General features: G+C 45.0%; 1 protein-coding gene across 7 annotated transcripts in view; it reads left to right on the top strand.

The window, feature by feature from the left end:
- The window catches only part of FLNB (filamin B), a 142,132-nt gene that overhangs the window by 85,038 nt on the left and 37,527 nt on the right, over nucleotides 1-19,567 (top strand). For all 7 annotated transcript variants that reach the window (XM_090283939.1, XM_090283944.1, XM_090283942.1 and 4 more), the window contains 13 exons: nucleotides 117-310; nucleotides 3,572-3,685; nucleotides 4,297-4,440; nucleotides 4,704-4,827; nucleotides 5,154-5,314; nucleotides 6,280-6,370; nucleotides 6,669-6,838; nucleotides 11,321-11,438; nucleotides 13,278-13,540; nucleotides 14,811-15,408; nucleotides 15,675-15,848; nucleotides 17,237-17,399; nucleotides 18,012-18,172. In XM_090283939.1, coding sequence (XP_090140065.1) covers nucleotides 117-310; nucleotides 3,572-3,685; nucleotides 4,297-4,440; nucleotides 4,704-4,827; nucleotides 5,154-5,314; nucleotides 6,280-6,370; nucleotides 6,669-6,838; nucleotides 11,321-11,438; nucleotides 13,278-13,540; nucleotides 14,811-15,408; nucleotides 15,675-15,848; nucleotides 17,237-17,399; nucleotides 18,012-18,172 — 2,475 coding nt within the window. The remainder of the gene's footprint in view (nucleotides 1-116; nucleotides 311-3,571; nucleotides 3,686-4,296; nucleotides 4,441-4,703; nucleotides 4,828-5,153; nucleotides 5,315-6,279; nucleotides 6,371-6,668; nucleotides 6,839-11,320; nucleotides 11,439-13,277; nucleotides 13,541-14,810; nucleotides 15,409-15,674; nucleotides 15,849-17,236; nucleotides 17,400-18,011; nucleotides 18,173-19,567) is intronic.

Here is a 19,567-nt window from a genome sequence, read left to right as displayed (position 1 = left end):
CCAGTCTTCTGGACTACAGCTGGCTTTTAAGGCAGGCTGAGGGAGTGAGTTGGTAGTAACATAGAATAGGTACTTTTCACCATGTAACCAGGGGGCCCTCCCACCCCATCCTGCAGGATTTGCCATTGAAGGTCCCTCCCAGGCAAAGATTGAGTATGATGACCAGAATGACGGATCATGTGATGTCAAGTACTGGCCCAAGGAGCCCGGCGAATATGCCATTCACATCATGTGTGATGACGAGGACATCAAGGACAGTCCATACATGGCCTTCATCCACCCGGCCACAGGAGACTATAACCCGGATCTGGTGAATTAGCTTTATATGTTTCTGGCTTCTCTTTTCTGGCTCCTGGCACTATCCCTGGTACCCTGAGAGTGGCCCTAAGCAACATCTTGAGAGATGGCAGAGAAGAGCACTTCAGAGCTTAGGGAAGAAATGAGTCTGAATTGGAATCCTGGTAGTACCACTGAGTCCTTTTGTAACATTGGGCAAGTAACTTACCTCTGACTCATTTGTTTTTTTAAGGATTTTATTTACGTATTTATTTTTAGAGAGGGGGAAGGGAGGGAGAAAGGGAGAGAAACGTCGATTGGTTGCCTGTTGTACACACCCTGACTGGGTACTAAACCCACACTAGGCAAGTGCCCTGACCAGAAACCGAACCAGCAACCTTTCACTTTTTGGCACCAGCTGAACCATCAGTCAACACTGACCCTTGGTATCTTCCTCTATAAAATGGGAATGATAGTAGTTTCATAGAGCTTCTGAGATAATGCAAGGAGGTAACTAAAATGCATAAAGACAGCTCGCAGCCCAGTGCATGGCCCAGGTGGGGGCCTCCATAAGAAGCTGTTTTCTTGCAACTTGGAGCATCATATTTCAGTCTTGATACTTTCTGTAGTTATCATTTCAAGATGTTCCATGGGTAATGGTGTTTTTTTCTCCTCAGCTCCTTTCTCTTAAATTGAAGCAGTGTTTCGGTGTTTCTAAGAGCTTCTCTCAAACCCTTTGCAGACTGATTTAGCATCACGTTCTTTTTTTAAGGATTATGCCTGCCTTTTTTTTATTTTTTAAAGTATATTTTATTGATTATGCTATTACAGCTGTCCCAATTATTTCCCCTTTGGCCCCCTCTACCTGGCAACCTCTTCCCTCAAACAGTCCGCCCCCTTAGTTCATGTTCATGGGTCGTGTGTGTAAGTTCTTTGGCTTCATCCTTTCCTATACTATCCTTAACACTCCCTTGTCTAAACTGTTCCTACTAAATATGCTTCTTGATCCCTGAACCATTTCCCCCTGTCTCTCCCTTCCTGCTTCCAACTGATAACCCTCCCAAATGATCCCCGCACCTATGATTCTATTCCTGTTCTAATTGTTTGCTTAGTTTTATTATTATTATTATTTAGCTTCAGTTGTTGATAGTTGTGAATTTGTTGCCTTTTTAATGTTCATGATTTTTATCTTCTTTTTCTTAAATAAGTCCCTATAAAATTTCATAAAATAATGGCTTGGTAATGATGAACTCCTTTATTTAGCTTTACCTTGTCTGGGAAGCACTTTATCATCCCTTGCATTCTGAATGATAGTTTTGCTGGATAGAGTGATCTTGGTTGCAGGTCCTTGCTTTTTATCACTTTGAATACTTCTTGTCTGCAAAGTTTCTTTTGAGAAATCAGCTGATAGTCTTATGAGAACTTTGTAGTTAACTCCCTGCTTTTCTCTTGCTGCTTTTAAGATTCTCTCTTTATTTTTAACCTCTGACATTTTAATTATGATGTGTATTGGTGTGGTTCTCTTTGGGTCCAACTTGTTTAGGACTCTCTGTGCTTCCTGTACTTGTGTGTTTATTTCCTTCACCAAATTAGGAAAGTGATTTTTCATTATTTTTTCAAATAAGGTTTCAATTTCTTGTTTTTCCTCTTCTTCTGGCATCCCTATGATTTGGATGTTGGTGCTTTTGGAGATGCCCCAGAATCTTCTTATACTCTCCTCATTTTTTTGAATACTTGTTTCTACTTTCTGTTCTGGTTGAATGTTTATTTCTTTCTTATGTTCCAAATTGTTGATTTGAATCCCAGCTTTCTTCCCTTCACTGTTGGTTCCCTGTGGATTTTAAAAATTTTATTTCACTTAGTGTAAACTTCATTTCTTCCTTTATGTTTTTGCCATATTCAGTGAGTTCTCTGAGCATCCTGATCACCAGTGTTTTGAACTCTGTATCTGATAGGCTGGCTATTTCCATTTCGTTTAGTTCTTTTTCTGTGGTTTTGTTCTGTTCTTTCATTTGGGGCATATTTCTTTGTCTCCTCAATTTGGCAACCCCCCCTGTGTTTGTTTCTGTGTATTAAGTAAAGCCACTTTTACTTCCTGTCTTAGTAGTGTGGCCTATGTAGAAATGGCCCTGTAAATTGTGTGGGACAGAGCCTTAGGTAATTGCCAGGGCTGGGCAACCCACTTCACCGCTTTATAGCTCTGTATGTGGGAGGACTTGGAGAGGGAACAGTGCCACTACCTGGCTTCTGGGGGGTTGCCCAGGACTTGCCCAATTCTAGTCACTTCACCCACTTCCTGTATGTGACTGGTGCCCTTATCACTGCTGCCCTGGTGGTGAAACTTAGAGTGAGTGGGTTTGCGTATGTTCTGAGTCTGTGCAGGCCCCTTAAGCAGTGAAAACCCAGCAGTTTCTTCTGCTGCCCCAACCCCCACTGGTTTTTACAGCCAGTGGTAATGGTGATTTATCTTCCCAGTGCTGGAACCCTGGGCTGTATGTGCTGGCTTGGGGCTGGGATCACTCACTCCCATGATATACCTCTTGATTTTTATCCACCATATGTGAATGTGGGACTATCCTTTCTGCCACCACTGCCTCTCAGCATCACACTGCCTCTTCACCCATCTCCGCAACTCTGCCCCTCCTTCCTGTCTGGATGAATGTGGCTTCTTTAAATCCTTGGTTATTGGACTACCATACAGCTAGATTTTCTGACAGTTCTAGGCTTACTTGTTTTGAGATCTGGTTGTAATTCTTTTTATGGTTGTGTGAGGAGGTGAAGCGTATCTACCTGCGCCTCCATCTTGACTGGAAGTCCTCCAATGCCTCTGATTTAGCATCAAATCTGAGTCAGCCTGGCCAACAGGAGGAGATTCCCCAAGACTCTATGCAGGCTGTCTGCTAGTCCTTTGCTCTCTGGGGCCGGCAAACATTTAGAATGTTTAGAAGGTTCTTAGCTGCTTCAAGGGTAACATTGAAATTGGGCATGGCTGGAGGTCCCTGCCCCACTTACTAGAAGTTCTCTATGTTGGCTCAGAATAAGGCAGGTAGCCGAGCCTAGTTTGGGGCCAGATTTTAGAGTTCTCTCTTTCATGAGAGGTTAAGGGAACTTTAAAAAAAATTTATATGTTAGAGCCTACTTTATCATTTTTCTTCCCGTAACCATCCTGTTACGTAGGTGCTGTAAAGCTAGATACAGTTGTCTGTCCTTCCCCCATCCCTTATTCACCAGTCTCTGCAGGGGTGCAAGTAGGGCATTGCACAGAAGGAGAATCATTATTGGCCCTTCACTCTAGGTCCAAGCATATGGGCCAGGTCTGGAGAAATCTGGGTGCATCATCAACAACCTGGCTGAGTTCACCGTGGATCCTAAGGATGCTGGAAAAGCTCCCTTAAAGATATTTGCTCAGGTAAGTTTCCATGGGCCACCTGTGCAGATAATTGTCAGGGAACAAGATCCCTATGATGTAATGGCAAGTTGCTTGGTTCATCTGATTCTTGGGTTTCCTTATCTATATATTGGGAGCAATAAGGATATTTAACGTATGGGTTATGTGAGGAGTAAATGAGATTCCAACATGTAAAGTAGGGTACTTTTCTTATTATGATTTGTATTCTATGGAAACAGGCTTCATTGTTTCAGATTTCCCCTGTAAATGTCTTGGTGGGGGTGAAGCTACCTAGGCCATGATGAGAGCTTGGTAAATAAGGATTTATTAAATCAGTTAATTTAATTGAATTTGTCCAAAGGATTTAAATGTAGGCATTGAAATTAAGCATTGAATGGTCATGGTTTTCTTTTTGGGCCATTTGCTCTTAATTAAAAATAAGTAAATGCATGTAGTATTTTCTCACCTGTGGTCATGGTCTTTGTGTTGTGAGAACATGGCATGCCATAGTCTTTCCATGTGGTTTTGTTGGATAAGTGCATGATTACTTGGCTGTCTTGGGAGGCCACGGTGGCCCTGTTTGATGAAGATGGTGAGGGACAGTTCTGTTCTTAGCCCCCGGTCTTTTGCAGGATGGGGAAGGCCAACCCATTGACATCCAGATGAAGAGTCGGATGGATGGCACGTATGCCTGCTCGTACACCCCAGTTAAACCAATCAAGCACACCATTGCTGTGGTCTGGGGAGGTGTGAACATCCCACACAGCCCCTACCGGGTAGGTTGTGAGGTGGAATCCTGGCCATGGTATGAAAAAATCCAGTCCTGCTACAGGTCTGGATTCCATCCATGGCTGTTAGCCAAGGCAGATTCATGGGAGGAACCCATCATCCTTGGTGGGCCTTGAAAGATGAAGTGCCCTGAAGGGCAGAGTGCTCTAGAATGCCCAAAAGGACTATCTCTAACAATGTTAACTAACAGTGTTTTGCTGGGTCCAAGTGGAGGAAAACTTAACTGCATCTTTCTCCATGTCCTTTCTAGGTCAACATTGGGCAGGGTAGCCATCCCCAGAAGGTCAAGGTGTTTGGGCCAGGCGTGGAGAGAAGTGGACTGAAGGCAAATGAGCCTACTCACTTCACAGTGGACTGTACCGAGGCTGGGGAAGGTGAGAAGGGGCTTCACCCAACACAATGATTGTTGCTCTTTGGGGAATCAAGTTCTTTTTATAATGTTTTGAGGGCTGTGAATTTTGAACTAGGAAGTAGTCCACCTGAATGAGTAATCTAATGAGCCTATTTGTCAGTTCCTTGGTGATATCTTTGCTAATCCTCCATCCTTTCTCCAAAACCCTGGCTTACCTCCAGCCCTTTCTCGTGCTTCTTGTTGGAAAATTCCCAGTTACTTATTTTTGGGTGTTCACCCAAACTGGAAGTGATTGCTTGGGACATGCTGTGTCTTGTAAACTCGTGCTAATGAGCTGGTCTGTTCCAGGTGATGTCAGTGTTGGCATTAAATGTGATGCCCGGGTGTTGAGTGACGATGAGGAAGATGTGGATTTTGACATTATTCACAATGCCAACGACACATTTACAGTCAAATATGTGCCTCCTGCTGCCGGGCGATACACTATCAAAGTTCTCTTTGCATCTCAGGTGTGTGTGTGTGTGTGTGTGTGTAGGGGGGGCGTGCCTAATTCTTTCTGGCCACCCGTATACAATATTTTCTTTATGTTTTTTAGCAATAGGGAAAGTATATTCAGAACTCTGCTCTGTAGTTTTTTCTCTGGTTCATTAAAATCAAGAAGGGAAAAAAAAAACCCCAGAACTAAAATTTTACCACTTTCTAACAGAAGTGAGGCAGTGTATTCACTGTGGTTCAAAGCAGGGCTCCAGAAAGCAATTGGTTTGTTATAAACTTTCATCAATTTTATGAATGAAATGTAATTAATTCTAGCTGTGTTCTCCTTCGCCTTCTTTGAAGCAATGACTTGAGCCTCATCCTTTAAACTTTTATGGAGAGAGGAGTTTCAAAGTTTCAGGTAGAGTTTCTATTTATGAGTGATAGTGAACGTAGGACGAGCAGTACCTAAAACAAGGAATAATGGAATCCTGGTGATTTGAATTAACTCTACATAAAAATAGGGATCTCAGAAGGAAGTTCTGTTTCTAAAGATGTTCTTGACTTGGTCTCATCCAGTTTACCTGTTCTTCCTGTATTCTGGTAGTCTGTGACATTCTTTTTGAAGAATTATAGCCATTATATTTGTGATTGGTTTCTTATATTCCCCAAATCCCTGCCCTCAGCTGTCCCTAGAGGACATTCCCTCCCCTCTGACCCCATATATTACTGTCACTTTTGGTGGTAAAAGATCAGTTTCCAGATTTGTTTGTGGGAAACCTTCCTCTGGCTGTGAAGAAAATGGGGGAAGCTTGCAATGTGAGAGATGAAGGCATTCATAGGTGCCCCATCATGGCCCTCACCTGATGCTGGAGTATGAAGACTTGACATGTGGTAGTAAAAGTTTGCTCACTACCCGCTCAAGTCAAAGTTGGGCAGAAGGCTAAGCTCGGGCAGTTGCTTCAGGGGCTTTCCTACTGAGACAGTGTCTCTGCTACAGGAAATCCCCGCCAGTCCTTTCAGAGTCAAAGTCGACCCTTCCCATGATGCCAGCAAGGTGAAGGCGGAAGGCCCGGGCCTCAGCAAAGCAGGTAAGGCGGCGTGTGTGATCCTGTGTGTGTGAAGCCATCCTGAAGGCTCTGCAGGCCAGTGCGATGGACGTGCTTGGTCTGAGGCCTGGAGAGACTTACCTCCACCCAAGGCAAGTGTTCTGTCGTGGCTCCCATTCAGCTGCAGAGTCTGCTGGCTGGCTATTGGCAGTGGCTGAATCCCAGCCCCTGTCTCTGGCTGCCTTGATAGATCAGGTGTGGATGAACCTGTCAGACTGGTTCTAAAAGTGAAACCACTCCAGCCAGGCCTGTCTCTTCACTTTATGGTTTATCTTTCCAGGTGTGGAAAATGGGAAACCAACCCACTTCACTGTGTACACTAAAGGGGCTGGGAAAGCCCCACTGAATGTGCAGTTCAGCAGTCCCCTCTCTGGAGATGCGGTGAAAGATTTGGATATCATTGATAATTATGACTACTCCCACACCGTTAAATACACACCCACCCAGCAGGTAGGGTCTTCCCATCCTCTTGACCAATAGCCCTGACCAAACCCCTTCCCCTCAGTGCTGTGCTGGGTCACTTTGGAGTCCAACAGTATGATTTCTGCTACCCTGTGGGAGATGGCTCTTCATGCCTTTTGTTCTCAGCCTCTATGGAGCACTCACAGGAGCCTGATTGGTTCTATTTGGAGGGTCTGAAGGAGTCCCCAAGAACAAGCAGGAAGCTAGCCCACCTCTCCTCACCCCAATCTCCACCTCCAGTTTGGGTTTTAGCAGAGAAATACTCTTGAAATTTAGGACCTAATACCTACCTCTCTTACACACATTCTTCCCATCCTTACCAGCTTCCTTTCAGTCTTTGATTGATTAATTAGAGAGAGAGAGTTACCATGCCTTTGTTTTTCCTTCCTGGCCCTTTTAACTTACTTTACAAGGTGTTATAGTGGGGTCTTTCTCAAAGTCTTTCCTTAGAGCCAGTGTTCAGCCTTTAGGCCCTCAGGCTTGTAATACTTATTTAGAGCCCCAGATTGTCCCCTTTTAGAAAATGCAGAAATACAGACAAGATTTTGCTATCCAGGGTTTTTTGCCCCGATTCCCCGTTGGGGCACATTCGTATGTTGCGGGTTCGATCCCCAAATGGAGGGTGTGCAATAGGCAACTGATTGATGTTTCTCTCTCAAATCGATGTTTCTCTCCCTCCCTCTCTGAAATCAATGAGCATGTCCTCACATGAGAATAAAACAAAAACAAAAACAAACACACAAACAAAACTGCCTCTCTATACAAATTCATGTTTATTTGTTTAAAGTGATTTTTCTAAATGCCCACACCTTAGGGTCTGGGGAGCAGATATTCCTGCAGAAAAGCCTGGAGTTTACTGATCAGGCAGTGTTCTAAACAGTCATTCCAAACCTCTGAGCTTTCTTTGTTGCTGAAGAACAGAACCCCTCACGTGAGGAATGTCATTTGTAGGAGCAGCGAGGGAGTGCTTTCTGCAGAAACACTGCTCGAGAAGCGCCCCTTAGTGAGGAGACAGCCAGAGTTCAGTGGGGAGGGTGAGAGGTGCGGTGGGGCTGCAAAAGGTGTAGGTGTCCCCTGCCGTGGGAGCTCCATGTCCTCAGAGGTAGAATCTTGACTATGAGAACTTCCTAACACTAAGGGGGTTTCTCTGGGGCAGCTTTGTGTGTCACATTACAAGTGTGGCCTCTTATCTCCAGGTGTGATGCTTCCTGTGGTTTTTTGTTTATTGTTTTTGTTTTTACTTTAATGAGGGGTTCATTATTAGTAATGGTAAAACTAATATTTTTGGAGACAGAATATTCCTTTGTTTTCAGGTTGTTCAGTGCTGAGTAAGTAATGATCTTCCTGCTGATGCTCCAAGGGCTGGTGGGAGCCTTCCCTCTGGGAGCACTGGTTTGATGTCATCTTTCTTGCCAATGCTCTGCATTTCTTCAGAGAAGGTACCAGATAGCATGAGTGTGCACACTGGTCGAGAGCACAAGGTCATAGATTCTTCTAAAAACATTTTGAGACTCTTGCTTTATCCTATACCTATATATCTTCATGTGTTTTAGCAGCACTGCTAAAAAGGAAGTTGCGAATTCAGGACATGCTCAGGCTTTGACTTGCCTCCCCAGAAAGGACTTTAGAACCCATTGCCCCGGATGACCCCCACTGCCAGTTGGGGTAGAGGTGGAGGTCAGGAGCCCAGGCCCAGTTTGGCTGCATTTGATATGAAATTGGAGTGGGAGGGTCTTTACTCCAGAGTCACCCCAAGGTCAAGTTCATCTAGTTCTCTGAAAGCAGCAGGTTTGAAGGCTGTCTGCATGCTCAGTAACCATTCAGGACTATTTGTCCAAATGCTGCCCATCAGACATCCAAGGAGCCTGGTGAGGTCTTGGTGTCAGTCCCTGTCGCTGGTGTGAAAAGCTCCATGGTACCTTTCTGGTCCTTTGTTGTATAGAGTGAGGTCCACTGTTTCCTTATTTGGGCAGCTTGAAATTCCGCACATCTCTCTGCGCCATAGAAAACAGATTAAATCTCTCCTCTTGGATTCTGAGTTCCCTGAGCATAGGATATTATGATATATATGTATATACATCCCAGCCCTGAGCACAGGGCCTGATGCTGTGGGTGCTCTGTGTGGACTTACGGCCATATGGCTGAATAAATGAAGCCTTAACTCACAGAGACAATTTAAGAACTTTGTAATCTGCTACTTCTTTGCTCCCAAGTACCTGCAGGTTGCTGCCACCTTCTGCAGGGTCCCTGAGCCACAGCTTGCATGTGCCCACTGCCTGCAGTGGACCAGGGATGACTGTTGCTGGTTAATCCTCTTTGCTCTTGTCGGAAGATAGTGGTCAGAGCTCTTTTTGCCTTGGAGGAGTGGACTTGTTGGGCTGGGGCTTGAAGACCTCCCAAAGGTCAAAGTCTTGATTTTATGGAAGGGAAAGCATGCAATGCCAGTTCCCTCTGAGGATTTTGCCTTCTGTGCTATTGGTTGTCTGTGCCTCTGGTGACCTAGTTTCTCACTCCAAGCTTCCTGGAACCTCCATTAGCAGTTAGAGAAGCTTAGTGTCGGCGGCATCATGACATGCCAAGTCAGGAACCTCTGGGAAATGAAAGCTCCACGTGCCACTGTGGCATCTTTAAGAAACCCCATGAGCTCACTGAGGCTTACAAGATAACAGCTTCTCCCCTAAAGTATTATTGCTGCTAATGGCTATGGTGTCACAGAGGTTTCTGGAAGATGGGCCAGTGGGCAGCTTTCTGTCCTGTCTTCATCTGAGCTCTCGGGTCATGGTCTTGGGTGTGTGTGTGTTTTGTCGAATTAGATTAAGGTCTCAGAAGCCTGTAGGGGAGAGTAAAACTGCCCTGCAATCCAAGAAGTCTTTGTGAGATGCGCCAGTGGTCATGGCTCAGGCATTCATTCCTTGCTTCTTAGCCCTCTGGGGGAAAAGCGCAGGCCATTCCTTGACTGGGACCTCCGAGCAAACCTTAAAATGCTGCAGACCATTGCAGATGCAAATCTCTGAGCTTTCTTCCTCCCTCTTAGGCTGTTAAGGTAGAGTTAATTTCCTATCTGAGATTTTGTTTTTTTATGACTGGTAATGAGAACATCCTTTCTTGTATGGGATGGGTAGGCTTAACTAGAAGAGGATTTTTCCCTCTCTCCTTTGCCACTCCAGAGAGGCTGTCAGAATGTGTAGTGGATGGTGGAGAAGGTTTTTCCAGGACCCTGACTTAGCTGTGAGGCCCATCCCTCAAGGAGTTGCGGGTTTGGGAGCAAACTGAAGATTGGGATGAGCTGGCATGTCAGGAATGCCATGGTGGCCGAAGTATCATTGAATCTGACCCATTCACATTTTACCATGAAGTGTTATACCCTGGAGGCAGGGGGAGCGTTTGTGTTTTGTGCAGTACAAATAAATCCTGGAAAATCAATTCTTCCTTCTTCATTGATACAACCATCGTTTTTCTTGGCTTCCCCCCACCTTTGTTATTATAAAAGGAATGTGAGAAAATATACATAGGCCAAAAGTGACATCCCTTAACACTTGATCAGTGACAGCTTTCACCAAGAGCTGAATTCCAGGGAGCCGGATTCCTGGAGAGGATCGTTGGATCATCTCTCCTCCCCCTTCCTTGCCTCTTTCCCTCCCACGTTGTCCTCTTTTGTACGCTCTGACCTTTGAGAGGATGGGGGTATTTCATGGAGCCTTGGCTTGGAGGGAGGAGGCCAGGGCTGGCCCAGGGAGAACAGCAGCACATAAGACCATGCTGCCCCTCTGAAGCCATGGGGGCTGCTAGCGAGGGTGCATGCCAAGCCCACAGGCCCAGCTTGCCTTCATGCCGGCAGCTTTTGTTTCCTTGACATCGATGTAGGAGTTCATATGCTGTGCAGTGGTCTTATAACAGCTCCAGGTGAACTCTTGCAAATCCCATTCTTTGCTTGATGGCCAGAAATTGATTCCCAGGACATAGGAAAATATGGTTTTGTTCAGTTAAGAGGACCCCAGGCCCAGCTGCTTTCTGTATAACTGGCGTTGGGTGTGTGTTGGGTGCAGAGGTGGTGGGGCAGAGCTGCTAGGATGTGGGTTTGGGTGCTGTGGGAGTGAGGCCCGGCTCACACTTAGCAGATGGGTAACCTGGGGGAAGCAACTTTACCTCTCTGGAAAAATTAGAATGACTGAGGAGACTATCCTTTAGGACTGTTTTTGAGATTGAATCCAGGAAATGCTTAAAAGCAGAGAGCACAATATGCTCATTAAGTTGTCCTTGTTGTTATTAGTTGCTTTTATTTTATCTGATTTCTCCGACATTCTTACCATGGGCCCAGAAGCTTAGAGAAATATGCCTGAGATGTTTTCTGTACCCACTAGCATCAAGTAACCCATGTCTCCAGATAGGATGAAAGATTCGGAAGGCAGGTTTCAACACCAAGGGGGTATATTGGTACTGAAAGGTGTACTTGGGTTTCTCTCATTGCAGGGCAGCATGCAGGTTCTGGTTACATACGGTGGTGATCCCGTCCCTAAAAGCCCTTTCACTGTGGGTGTGGCTGCTCCGCTGGATTTGAGCAAGATTAAAATAAATGGACTGGAAAACAGTAAGTGTGTGAATGGAAGGGAGACAGGTCATTGAACACCACCATTAGGGACTGTCAGTTAGATTCCCTTCAAAACACAGTTCGCAGATAATCAATTTCTGACTTAAGAGACTGTAGTAGAACAGACTTGTTTTTGAATTAGGGACGTGTAGTGGGGGTGGGGATGGAGGTGGTCAAGAACACTCAAGGGAATATTTAGAAAAGTAGATGAGCTAATAATTCAGACCCTGGCACAGTAGCTCAGTAACAGCCCTCAGTACCTGCTGGCATCACAGTGGGATGTTTTCTTTACAGAGAAGCTGGGCACATTGCTTTCTGGCAAGCTTCTGCTGGGCCAGCTCTCCGTGGCCACTGAATCCACATTGAGGTTGAGAGTCAAGCATACAAGTCAGCTTACTGGCACCCAAAAACCACAGCTACAGTGCACCCCTCCTGACCCCCATTCCAATACTCCTTTAGCTTGTTAGGTATCTTATCACTGCAAGCTCATTTCATTTAGTTTAAATTAAGAAAAATTTTATTAGGAAAAATTTCAAACATAGAAAAAAGAATAGTGTAATATGAACATTGATAAACTTATCACTCAGTTTCAGAAGTTCAACATGTGATTATAAATTGTCTTTTATCCAAGAAATACATAAACTGATTTTTCAACTAAAAAACATCACAGTTAAGAGTAAATTCCACCTTAGCCATTACCTCCCCTCCCTACAGTTAACCAGTTACCGGTTCATTGTCTACCCTTCCAGACCTCTCCTCTGCCTGTGCATGTACGTAGCTGCCAGCAGCAAACGCTGGCAGTGTTTATGTTGCGTTAAAGTTACCTGCTGTCCCCAGTGTCTTCAGCCTGCCTTCCACGTCAGCAGTGCTTCTTGGAGAACATTCACACTGAGTGGCTGTGGCCTGGCCGCACCTTGATGGCACTCGTTCACCTGCTTTCACGCTCACGAGGGCTCTGTGCATACCCCCAAGGAAGGCCTCTTGTTCTGCCTATGAGGGTTTCTGGGTGTCATTGACCAGTGACCGAAAGGTACCAGTTATGAATGAATCTAGCTATCAGCTCTGGAGCTCTGAAATAAGAGCTTGATGTGGCTTTTGTCCCTGGGGGCAACCAGCTCTGAGCATATGAATGGTCACTGTCTAACCCTTCCTGTGTTCCCTCCCCACTCCTTTCTCCAAGACAATGCGAGTGAGGAAAACCCTTTGGGACATGGAGCTCTGAGGCCTCCTTGCTATGGTTCCACATTGCTCATCTAGGCAGGCCCTGTGCTGCCCTGGGGCCAGGACTTTCCTGGGTTGGGATGGGAGGGCCATTTTCCCAGGGCTTTTGTTTTGGTTCAAAGTCCTTTCCTCTTTTTGTCAAACACAACACATGATTTTCTGTGGCCTGTTCTGCAAATGCCAGCACTGACTTTTGCCTTCTTAGCTGTAGAATTAAATTTACTGCTAAGAATTAGTAAATAAAACACTGGCTTATGGATATGTTTTGATATAACACCAAAAGTAAGTAAAGGAGAGAAGGCTGTCTGATTAGAACTTACCGGTCAGCAAAGCAGATTGTGGAGTTAAGTAAATTTAGGTTTGAGTTCCAGCTTTGTGATCTGCTGGATGTGGAACCCTGGCCAAATTAGTTAACCTTTCTGAGGCTCAGCTTCCCCATCGGTTAAAGCTGTTGGTTGCTGATAAATCCCTTATAAGGTTGTGATGAAAATTAAAAGGAGATGATGTGCTATACTGAAGCCTGGCAAACAAAACACATTCAGTAAGTGGTAATTATCATTATTAATATTAATCACCATTAATAATTAATCAGTTAATTAATTGACTTATCTTTTCCAGGAGTTGAAGTTGGGAAGGACCAGGAGTTTGCCATTGACACCAAAGGGGCGGGAGGCCAAGGGAAGCTGGACGTGACGATTCTGAGCCCCTCAAGGAAGGTGGTGCCGTGTCTGGTGGCGCCTGTGCCAGGCCGGGAGAGCAGCACAGCCAAGTTCATCCCTCGGGAGGAGGGGCTCTATGCCGTAGACGTGACTTACGATGGTCACCCCGTGCCTGGGAGCCCCTACACGGTGGAAGCCTCACTACCACCTGATCCCACTAAGGTCAGCTAATGTTTTTGTTGAGAATGTGCCCCCTACTGTCTAACGTAACAGCAGACATAGTCCTCCTCTGATCCTGGCAAACACCTTTAGCAAATCATGTTGTGATGAAAGTCAGTCCTCAATGGCTGACTGTAGTTCTCTTTCCTCCAGTTGAGCGTGAAGCGTCCTGTGGGCACCTGGGTTTCACCCCTGCACCTCCTTTCACTTTCTGTCTGGGAGGGACCCCTGGCCCTGAGTTCTGTTCCTTCATTTGTTAGTGTAATAACAATACTCGCTTCAAAGTGAGCCTATCTGGGTAGGGGAGATGTGTGCCCGTGGAGGCCTCAGCTGGTGTCTGGTACAGAGTGAGCTCACCCACAGACATTATAATAATTAAATATAAAAATAGGCTATTCTCAGTATCATTTCTTTCTAGTAGTCCTGAATCAAGGGTGTTAGAATATTTCCAGTGATCTGAATGACATGAATCCTATGAAACTCTCTTGTTTGTTGAATCAGAGATGAAAGCATTACCCTCTCCTCTCCCTTTTTTAAAAACAGTTTAGTCTTTTTAAAATATTTTTGTTAGACTTTCCTTTTTAGAGCAGTTTTAGGTTATAGTAAGATTGAGAGACAGGTACAGAGGTTTCCCACATAAGCCCCACACCCACACATGCATGGTCTCCCATTATCACCATCTCCCAGAGTGGTCCATTTGTTATAACTGATGGACCTACATTGACATCATAATCACCCAAAGTCCATAGTGTATATTAGAGTTTACTCTTGGTGTCGAACAGTCTGTGGGTTTGGACAAATGTGTAGTATCAGATCCACCATTGCAGTTATTGTTTTTTTATGCACACTTTGTTGAAGGAAGTGTAGTAGCCAAAGCAACAGTAAGATCCATGCAAGCTGTTTTATGAGCACTCAGCCCCGGAAACCTGCATGTTTGTAGGACTGGATATTAGATCTCCAGCTCTACTCCGCAGGTTTTGAAGAGCTGGGCACAGCAAGAGTGACGGACGTGTCCTGCCCTCTGCTTCAGCGGCCCACGTCTTCCCTTTCAGGTTGATGAGTTCATAGCCAAGTCTCCCTTTGCCATTTGCAGCAGCAACTGCATGGTGGCTGTAATTCAGTGGTGTGGTGAGTGTGTCACAAGTTGGGCCCCAGGGAAAAGGCCCACTTAATTGAGACGCAGTTCAGTGTTAATTACAGGTTTGGGTGTTGAAAGCAGTACTGGCTGAATATTAATGTCAGGCAAAGTGACTTTTATTCTTTCCTCAAATAGGTGAAGGCCCATGGTCCTGGCCTGAAGGGTGGTCTTGTAGGCAAGCCTGCTGAGTTCACCATCGACACCAAAGGAGCTGGAACCGGAGGTTTGGGCCTAACCGTGGAAGGTCCATGTGAGGCTAAAATTGAATGCTCCGACAATGGTGATGGGACCTGCTCCGTCTCTTACCTTCCTACAAAACCCGGGGAGTACTTTGTCAACATTCTTTTTGAGGAAGTCCACATACCTGGTTCCCCCTTCAAAGCTGACATTGAAATGCCATTTGATCCCTCTAAAGTCGTGGCATCGGGACCAGGTCTGGAGCACGGGAAAGTGGGTGAAGCGGGGCTGCTCAGCGTTGACTGCTCAGAAGCGGGGCCTGGGACCCTGGGCCTGGAAGCCGTCTCGGACTTGGGAGCAAAAGCTGAAGTCTGTATTGAGAACAACAAAGACGGCACTTATGCAGTGACCTATGTGCCCCTGACCGCCGGCATGTACACGCTGACCATGAAGTATGGCGGTGAGCTTGTGCCCCACTTCCCTGCCCGCGTCAAGGTGGAGCCCGCCGTGGACACCAGCAGGGTCAAAGTCTTCGGGCCAGGAATAGAAGGAAAAGGTGGGTTCCACTGAAAAAGAGGCTGCAATCTCCCACCTTCGTCTCAGAATGTGTATAATGCTTACATTGTCACTCGGCTGAGGCTACCCTGGAAGGAGCTTTTTTTGGTGGGGGCAGGGGATGCATATTAGTTTTCTGATTTTGAGAGTCACACCAGTTGTCTTCTATTACTTAATTGTGTCTTAAGTGCCAAGAGCCTTGGTTGTTGGGTTTGCTCCTGGGTCTGAGATCTTGGTGATGTTCTTACCTGTGTGATTGCCCTGCAGATGTGTTCCGTGAAGCTACCACCGACTTCACGGTTGACTCACGACCCCTGACGAAGGTGGGAGGCAACCACATCAAGGCCCACATTGCCAACCCCTCAGGGGCCTCCACTGAATGCTTTGTCACGGACAATGCTGATGGGACCTACCAGGTGGAGTACACGCCCTTCGAAAAAGGTGAGTTTACTTCACCTTAGACATGACACTTATTCAGAACTGTGCTTGGCTGTTTCCTCCTGGTGGCTGATGATGATTTCTGCCCTGTGTGCTCAGCCCATCATCTCAGCAGAGGCCCTCGAAAAATGATGGGGAAATATGAAAACCTACCTCCCAACAGAGCCACCTGGACTCTGGACCTGGGATACTGGCCCTGTTATGTGGCAGTTGGGCTGGGTTTAGCCTGCGCCTCATCTGAGCAGGATATGGGGTGATGTAATGGGTATTGATCATTTGTGCAACTTTTTTTAACACATTGATTTCTTTCCTGAATATTCAAAATTATAAAATATTTCCAAAAATGATAAAGGCATAAAGAAAAAAAAATCTAAGTACTCGTCGTCGGCAGCCGTCGTCTTGAGAGACGATGGTGTAGCTTCTTAAGAGTATCTGCACCGCCAAGAATGGCTGTGCAGGCCGACTCGGGAGTGACACGGTATCTGTCTCCTCCCGTGTTGAATCGACATCTTGCGATGACGCTGGAGTGTCCTCTCCAGTGAAGCTGAAGCTACAGAGCCTGGGCAGGGTGATATGGAGGGTCTGCTGTTGCCCATGCAGCAGACCCCCCCTCTCTTCGCAGCTGAAGGGTCCAAGGGAAAGACGGAGTCAATACAGCTTGGCTTCAGGTGCGCCGCAGGAGTTGCCGGTGTTGACTACAGCGTCAAACCACCTTAGGGACTCCGGCTCCGGATTTTCTGTCGGGGTTTACTCCCTTAGCCTTTCCCCTGAAGAGGTATGCCGCAAGGCAGCGGAGGTTTTTTGGAGTCAGAGTTTTCCTTCTCTGATGTGCCCTGACTGGAAGATCGAACCAGCGACACTTAGCTCGCAGGCCGACGCTCAATCCACTGAGCCAAACCAGCCAGGGCTTAATCTAAGTACTATATATATCCTTATTACCTGCTTTGTGATCCCTATAAATATTATGATATAGATATTTTAATCTCTTTTATAGATGCCTATATATTCTATTTTATGGATTTTTTTTCTTTTGGTAAATGACTGGATGGAGTTTTCTCAAAACAGGGTAGTATGTTTAAGATGACTGACTTCAGTGTAGACTTAGTGATACTTGTTTAGAGGAGAGGCCTTGTGTGTGTGTGTAGGTTTGTGAGTGGGTAGGGGTGGAGGTTGTGTGAATACCAAGTGAACAGAAAGCATAAATAGACAATTTGTATTTTTTACAAATCAGATTTATCAATATTACTGTTTTTTTTTTTTTAACCTGCCCTTTTCAAATAACATGGTGAAGCATGCAGACATAAAGCTAGATAAAAACCTGGAGTAGAGTGTAATTTCCCACAGAAAGGTGACTCCTATGCAATATGTTTTTGTCTTTTTATTTTGAATAGGCCTCCATGTAGTGGAGGTAACCTACGATGATGTGCCCATCCCAAACAGTCCCTTCAAAGTGGCTGTAACTGAAGGCTGCCAGCCATCTCGGGTTCAAGCCCAAGGACCTGGATTGAAAGAGGCCTTTACCAACAAACCCAATGTCTTCACTGTGGTTACCAGGTAAGCAAGGCCCTGGGGTTTGTGTGTTGACTCTAAAAGGAATAGCCCTATGTAATTTAACTGCTTTAAATAAGTTTTATGGGTGTGTTCTACTTATGTGCACAGTCTCCTAACTTTTGGAGAGGCATTTTTTTTTTTTTTTCATGATGCAGGAAGCATTTTGTTCTATAGAAACTTATGTTAAATGAAAAACAAAGTATACTGAAAAGGTACCAGAAAGCACTGATAATAAGTCATAAAACTGCTGAGCAAACCAGTACTAAATGGAAACTCCTTAACTTAACAGTACAGAAATATATAGCCAATCTTGTATTTAAGTGAAGTATTAAAAGAATTCCTATTAAAATTAGTTACAAGGCATGTGCCTGAATTGTACTTGTAGTCCTAGCCAATGCAATTAGATAAGAAAAACAAATGAAGGATAAACATTGGAGAGGAGGGGTCAAAGCTGCCTTTATATTATATTTTTCAGAAATTCGCTTGGTGAGAAGTATAGTAGATGAGTTGGGCAGGCTAAATGGGAAGTTTATAGAGGGATTTTCAATGAATTTTGTCATTAGCACACTGATGTGAACCACTAGTACTACTTTGCTTTCTTTCCACACTTTCCAGAGGGGCAGGAATTGGTGGGCTTGGAATAACTGTTGAGGGACCATCAGAGTCAAAGATAAACTGCAGAGACAACAAAGATGGCAGCTGTAGTGCTGAGTACATCCCCTTTGCTCCAGGGGATTACGACGTGAATATCACATATGGAGGAGACCACATCCCTGGTAAGCTGTCCCTCAGAAAGGAACCCAAAGAGTAGTTGATTTTGCTTATATCCCTGAATAAGAAAAATAGCCTGACATTTGCACTTGCTGCAAAGGGAGAATTTTCCTTAGGGCTGCATCTCAGTAAGACCAGTAATATGGCAAAAAAGTGTTGGCTTGGAATTTTGTCTGAAAATGATTGTTCATGTGTTGGAGGACCTAGTTCTTAATTTAAGGAAAAACTGTTTCTTTACAAAGTTGAAAATCTTCACCTTATTTTGTGGTTGGTTCTTATTCATCTTAAACATGCATTTTGTTTTTTGTTTTTCAATTGAGAGTCCTGGTAGCTGATAAAGACACACAAACTCAAATTCTTTTTTATTAATTCTATGGAATGATATAGTATATACACTTACTGAAAAACAGGTTACCACTCAGCACACATCAGAACTGTTGATATTTTGGGTGGGATAATTCTTTGTTGTGGAAACTTTCCTGTTCATTGTAGAGTATTTAGTGGCTCATTTTGTGGCAGCCAAAAATGTCTCCAGGTATTGTCATCTGTCGCAAAATGACCCCTAGTTCAGAACCACTGCTATAAATGATTCAAACAATAAAGATGTATGACTTAAGTAGTGAAGTGTTCTCTAGCTTTCATATTCCATCAGGGGGCATTTTCATAGGTTCTAATTCTGTTTGTTTAATGAAACTTTTACCACCTAGCACATAACAAAAGTGGAGGTGAATGTGTGATATGTTATGGACGCAAGTCCAAGGACTCTAGGACTACTGAGTCAGCTTATGCCTCATCTCAGGTGTGGTGAGAAAGAGGGCAGACTCCCACCCCGAGAGCCCCAGATTAGGAGGAGCCTTGGGTGGGTAAGTATTGTTCTTGCCCTAAAGGCCGTAAGCCAGGGTGAGACTGAGGGGACGGGGCAGGCTGAGGGTCCTACTTTCAGGTTTCTGGATTCGCTCCCAGGAAGCTGTAGTGTCCCATACCACACACTCTTACCTGACCCTGTCTGCTCTTCCCTTAGCATGTACAACTGCACACACACTCACATTCACTCTCCTGTCTCATATTAATCAGAAAGCACTGACATTCTGTTCAAAGTAATTCTACTCAGATGTTCATTTAAGCCTTAATTCACTTCAAGTGATATTTCGTCTCAAACTTATTCTTGCAGTGCTTTCAATATAGATTCTTAAATCCCTATAATTACTTATCAAGGGGAATTCAGCCATGGACCTGATAGTCAAAGCTCCTGCCCTCTGGAAGCTTCTTGTCTAGGGTTTATGGCACTAAAACTTACGGTTTAACTGCTATGAAGAAAAAGGAGGACTCAGTGACAGAACACAGAACCATGGGTACCTTTTGGACTTTTATGGTTCTGCATTTCATGGGATAAGAAAGCA

The sequence above is a fragment of the Furipterus horrens genome, unplaced genomic scaffold (genome assembly GCF_987537825.1).
Source record: "Furipterus horrens unplaced genomic scaffold, mFurHor1.1.pri manual_scaffold_7, whole genome shotgun sequence".
NCBI lineage: Eukaryota > Metazoa > Chordata > Mammalia > Chiroptera > Furipteridae > Furipterus > Furipterus horrens.
Note: the sequence above shows the minus strand (reverse complement) of the source record. Positions and strands in the feature narration are given on the sequence as shown.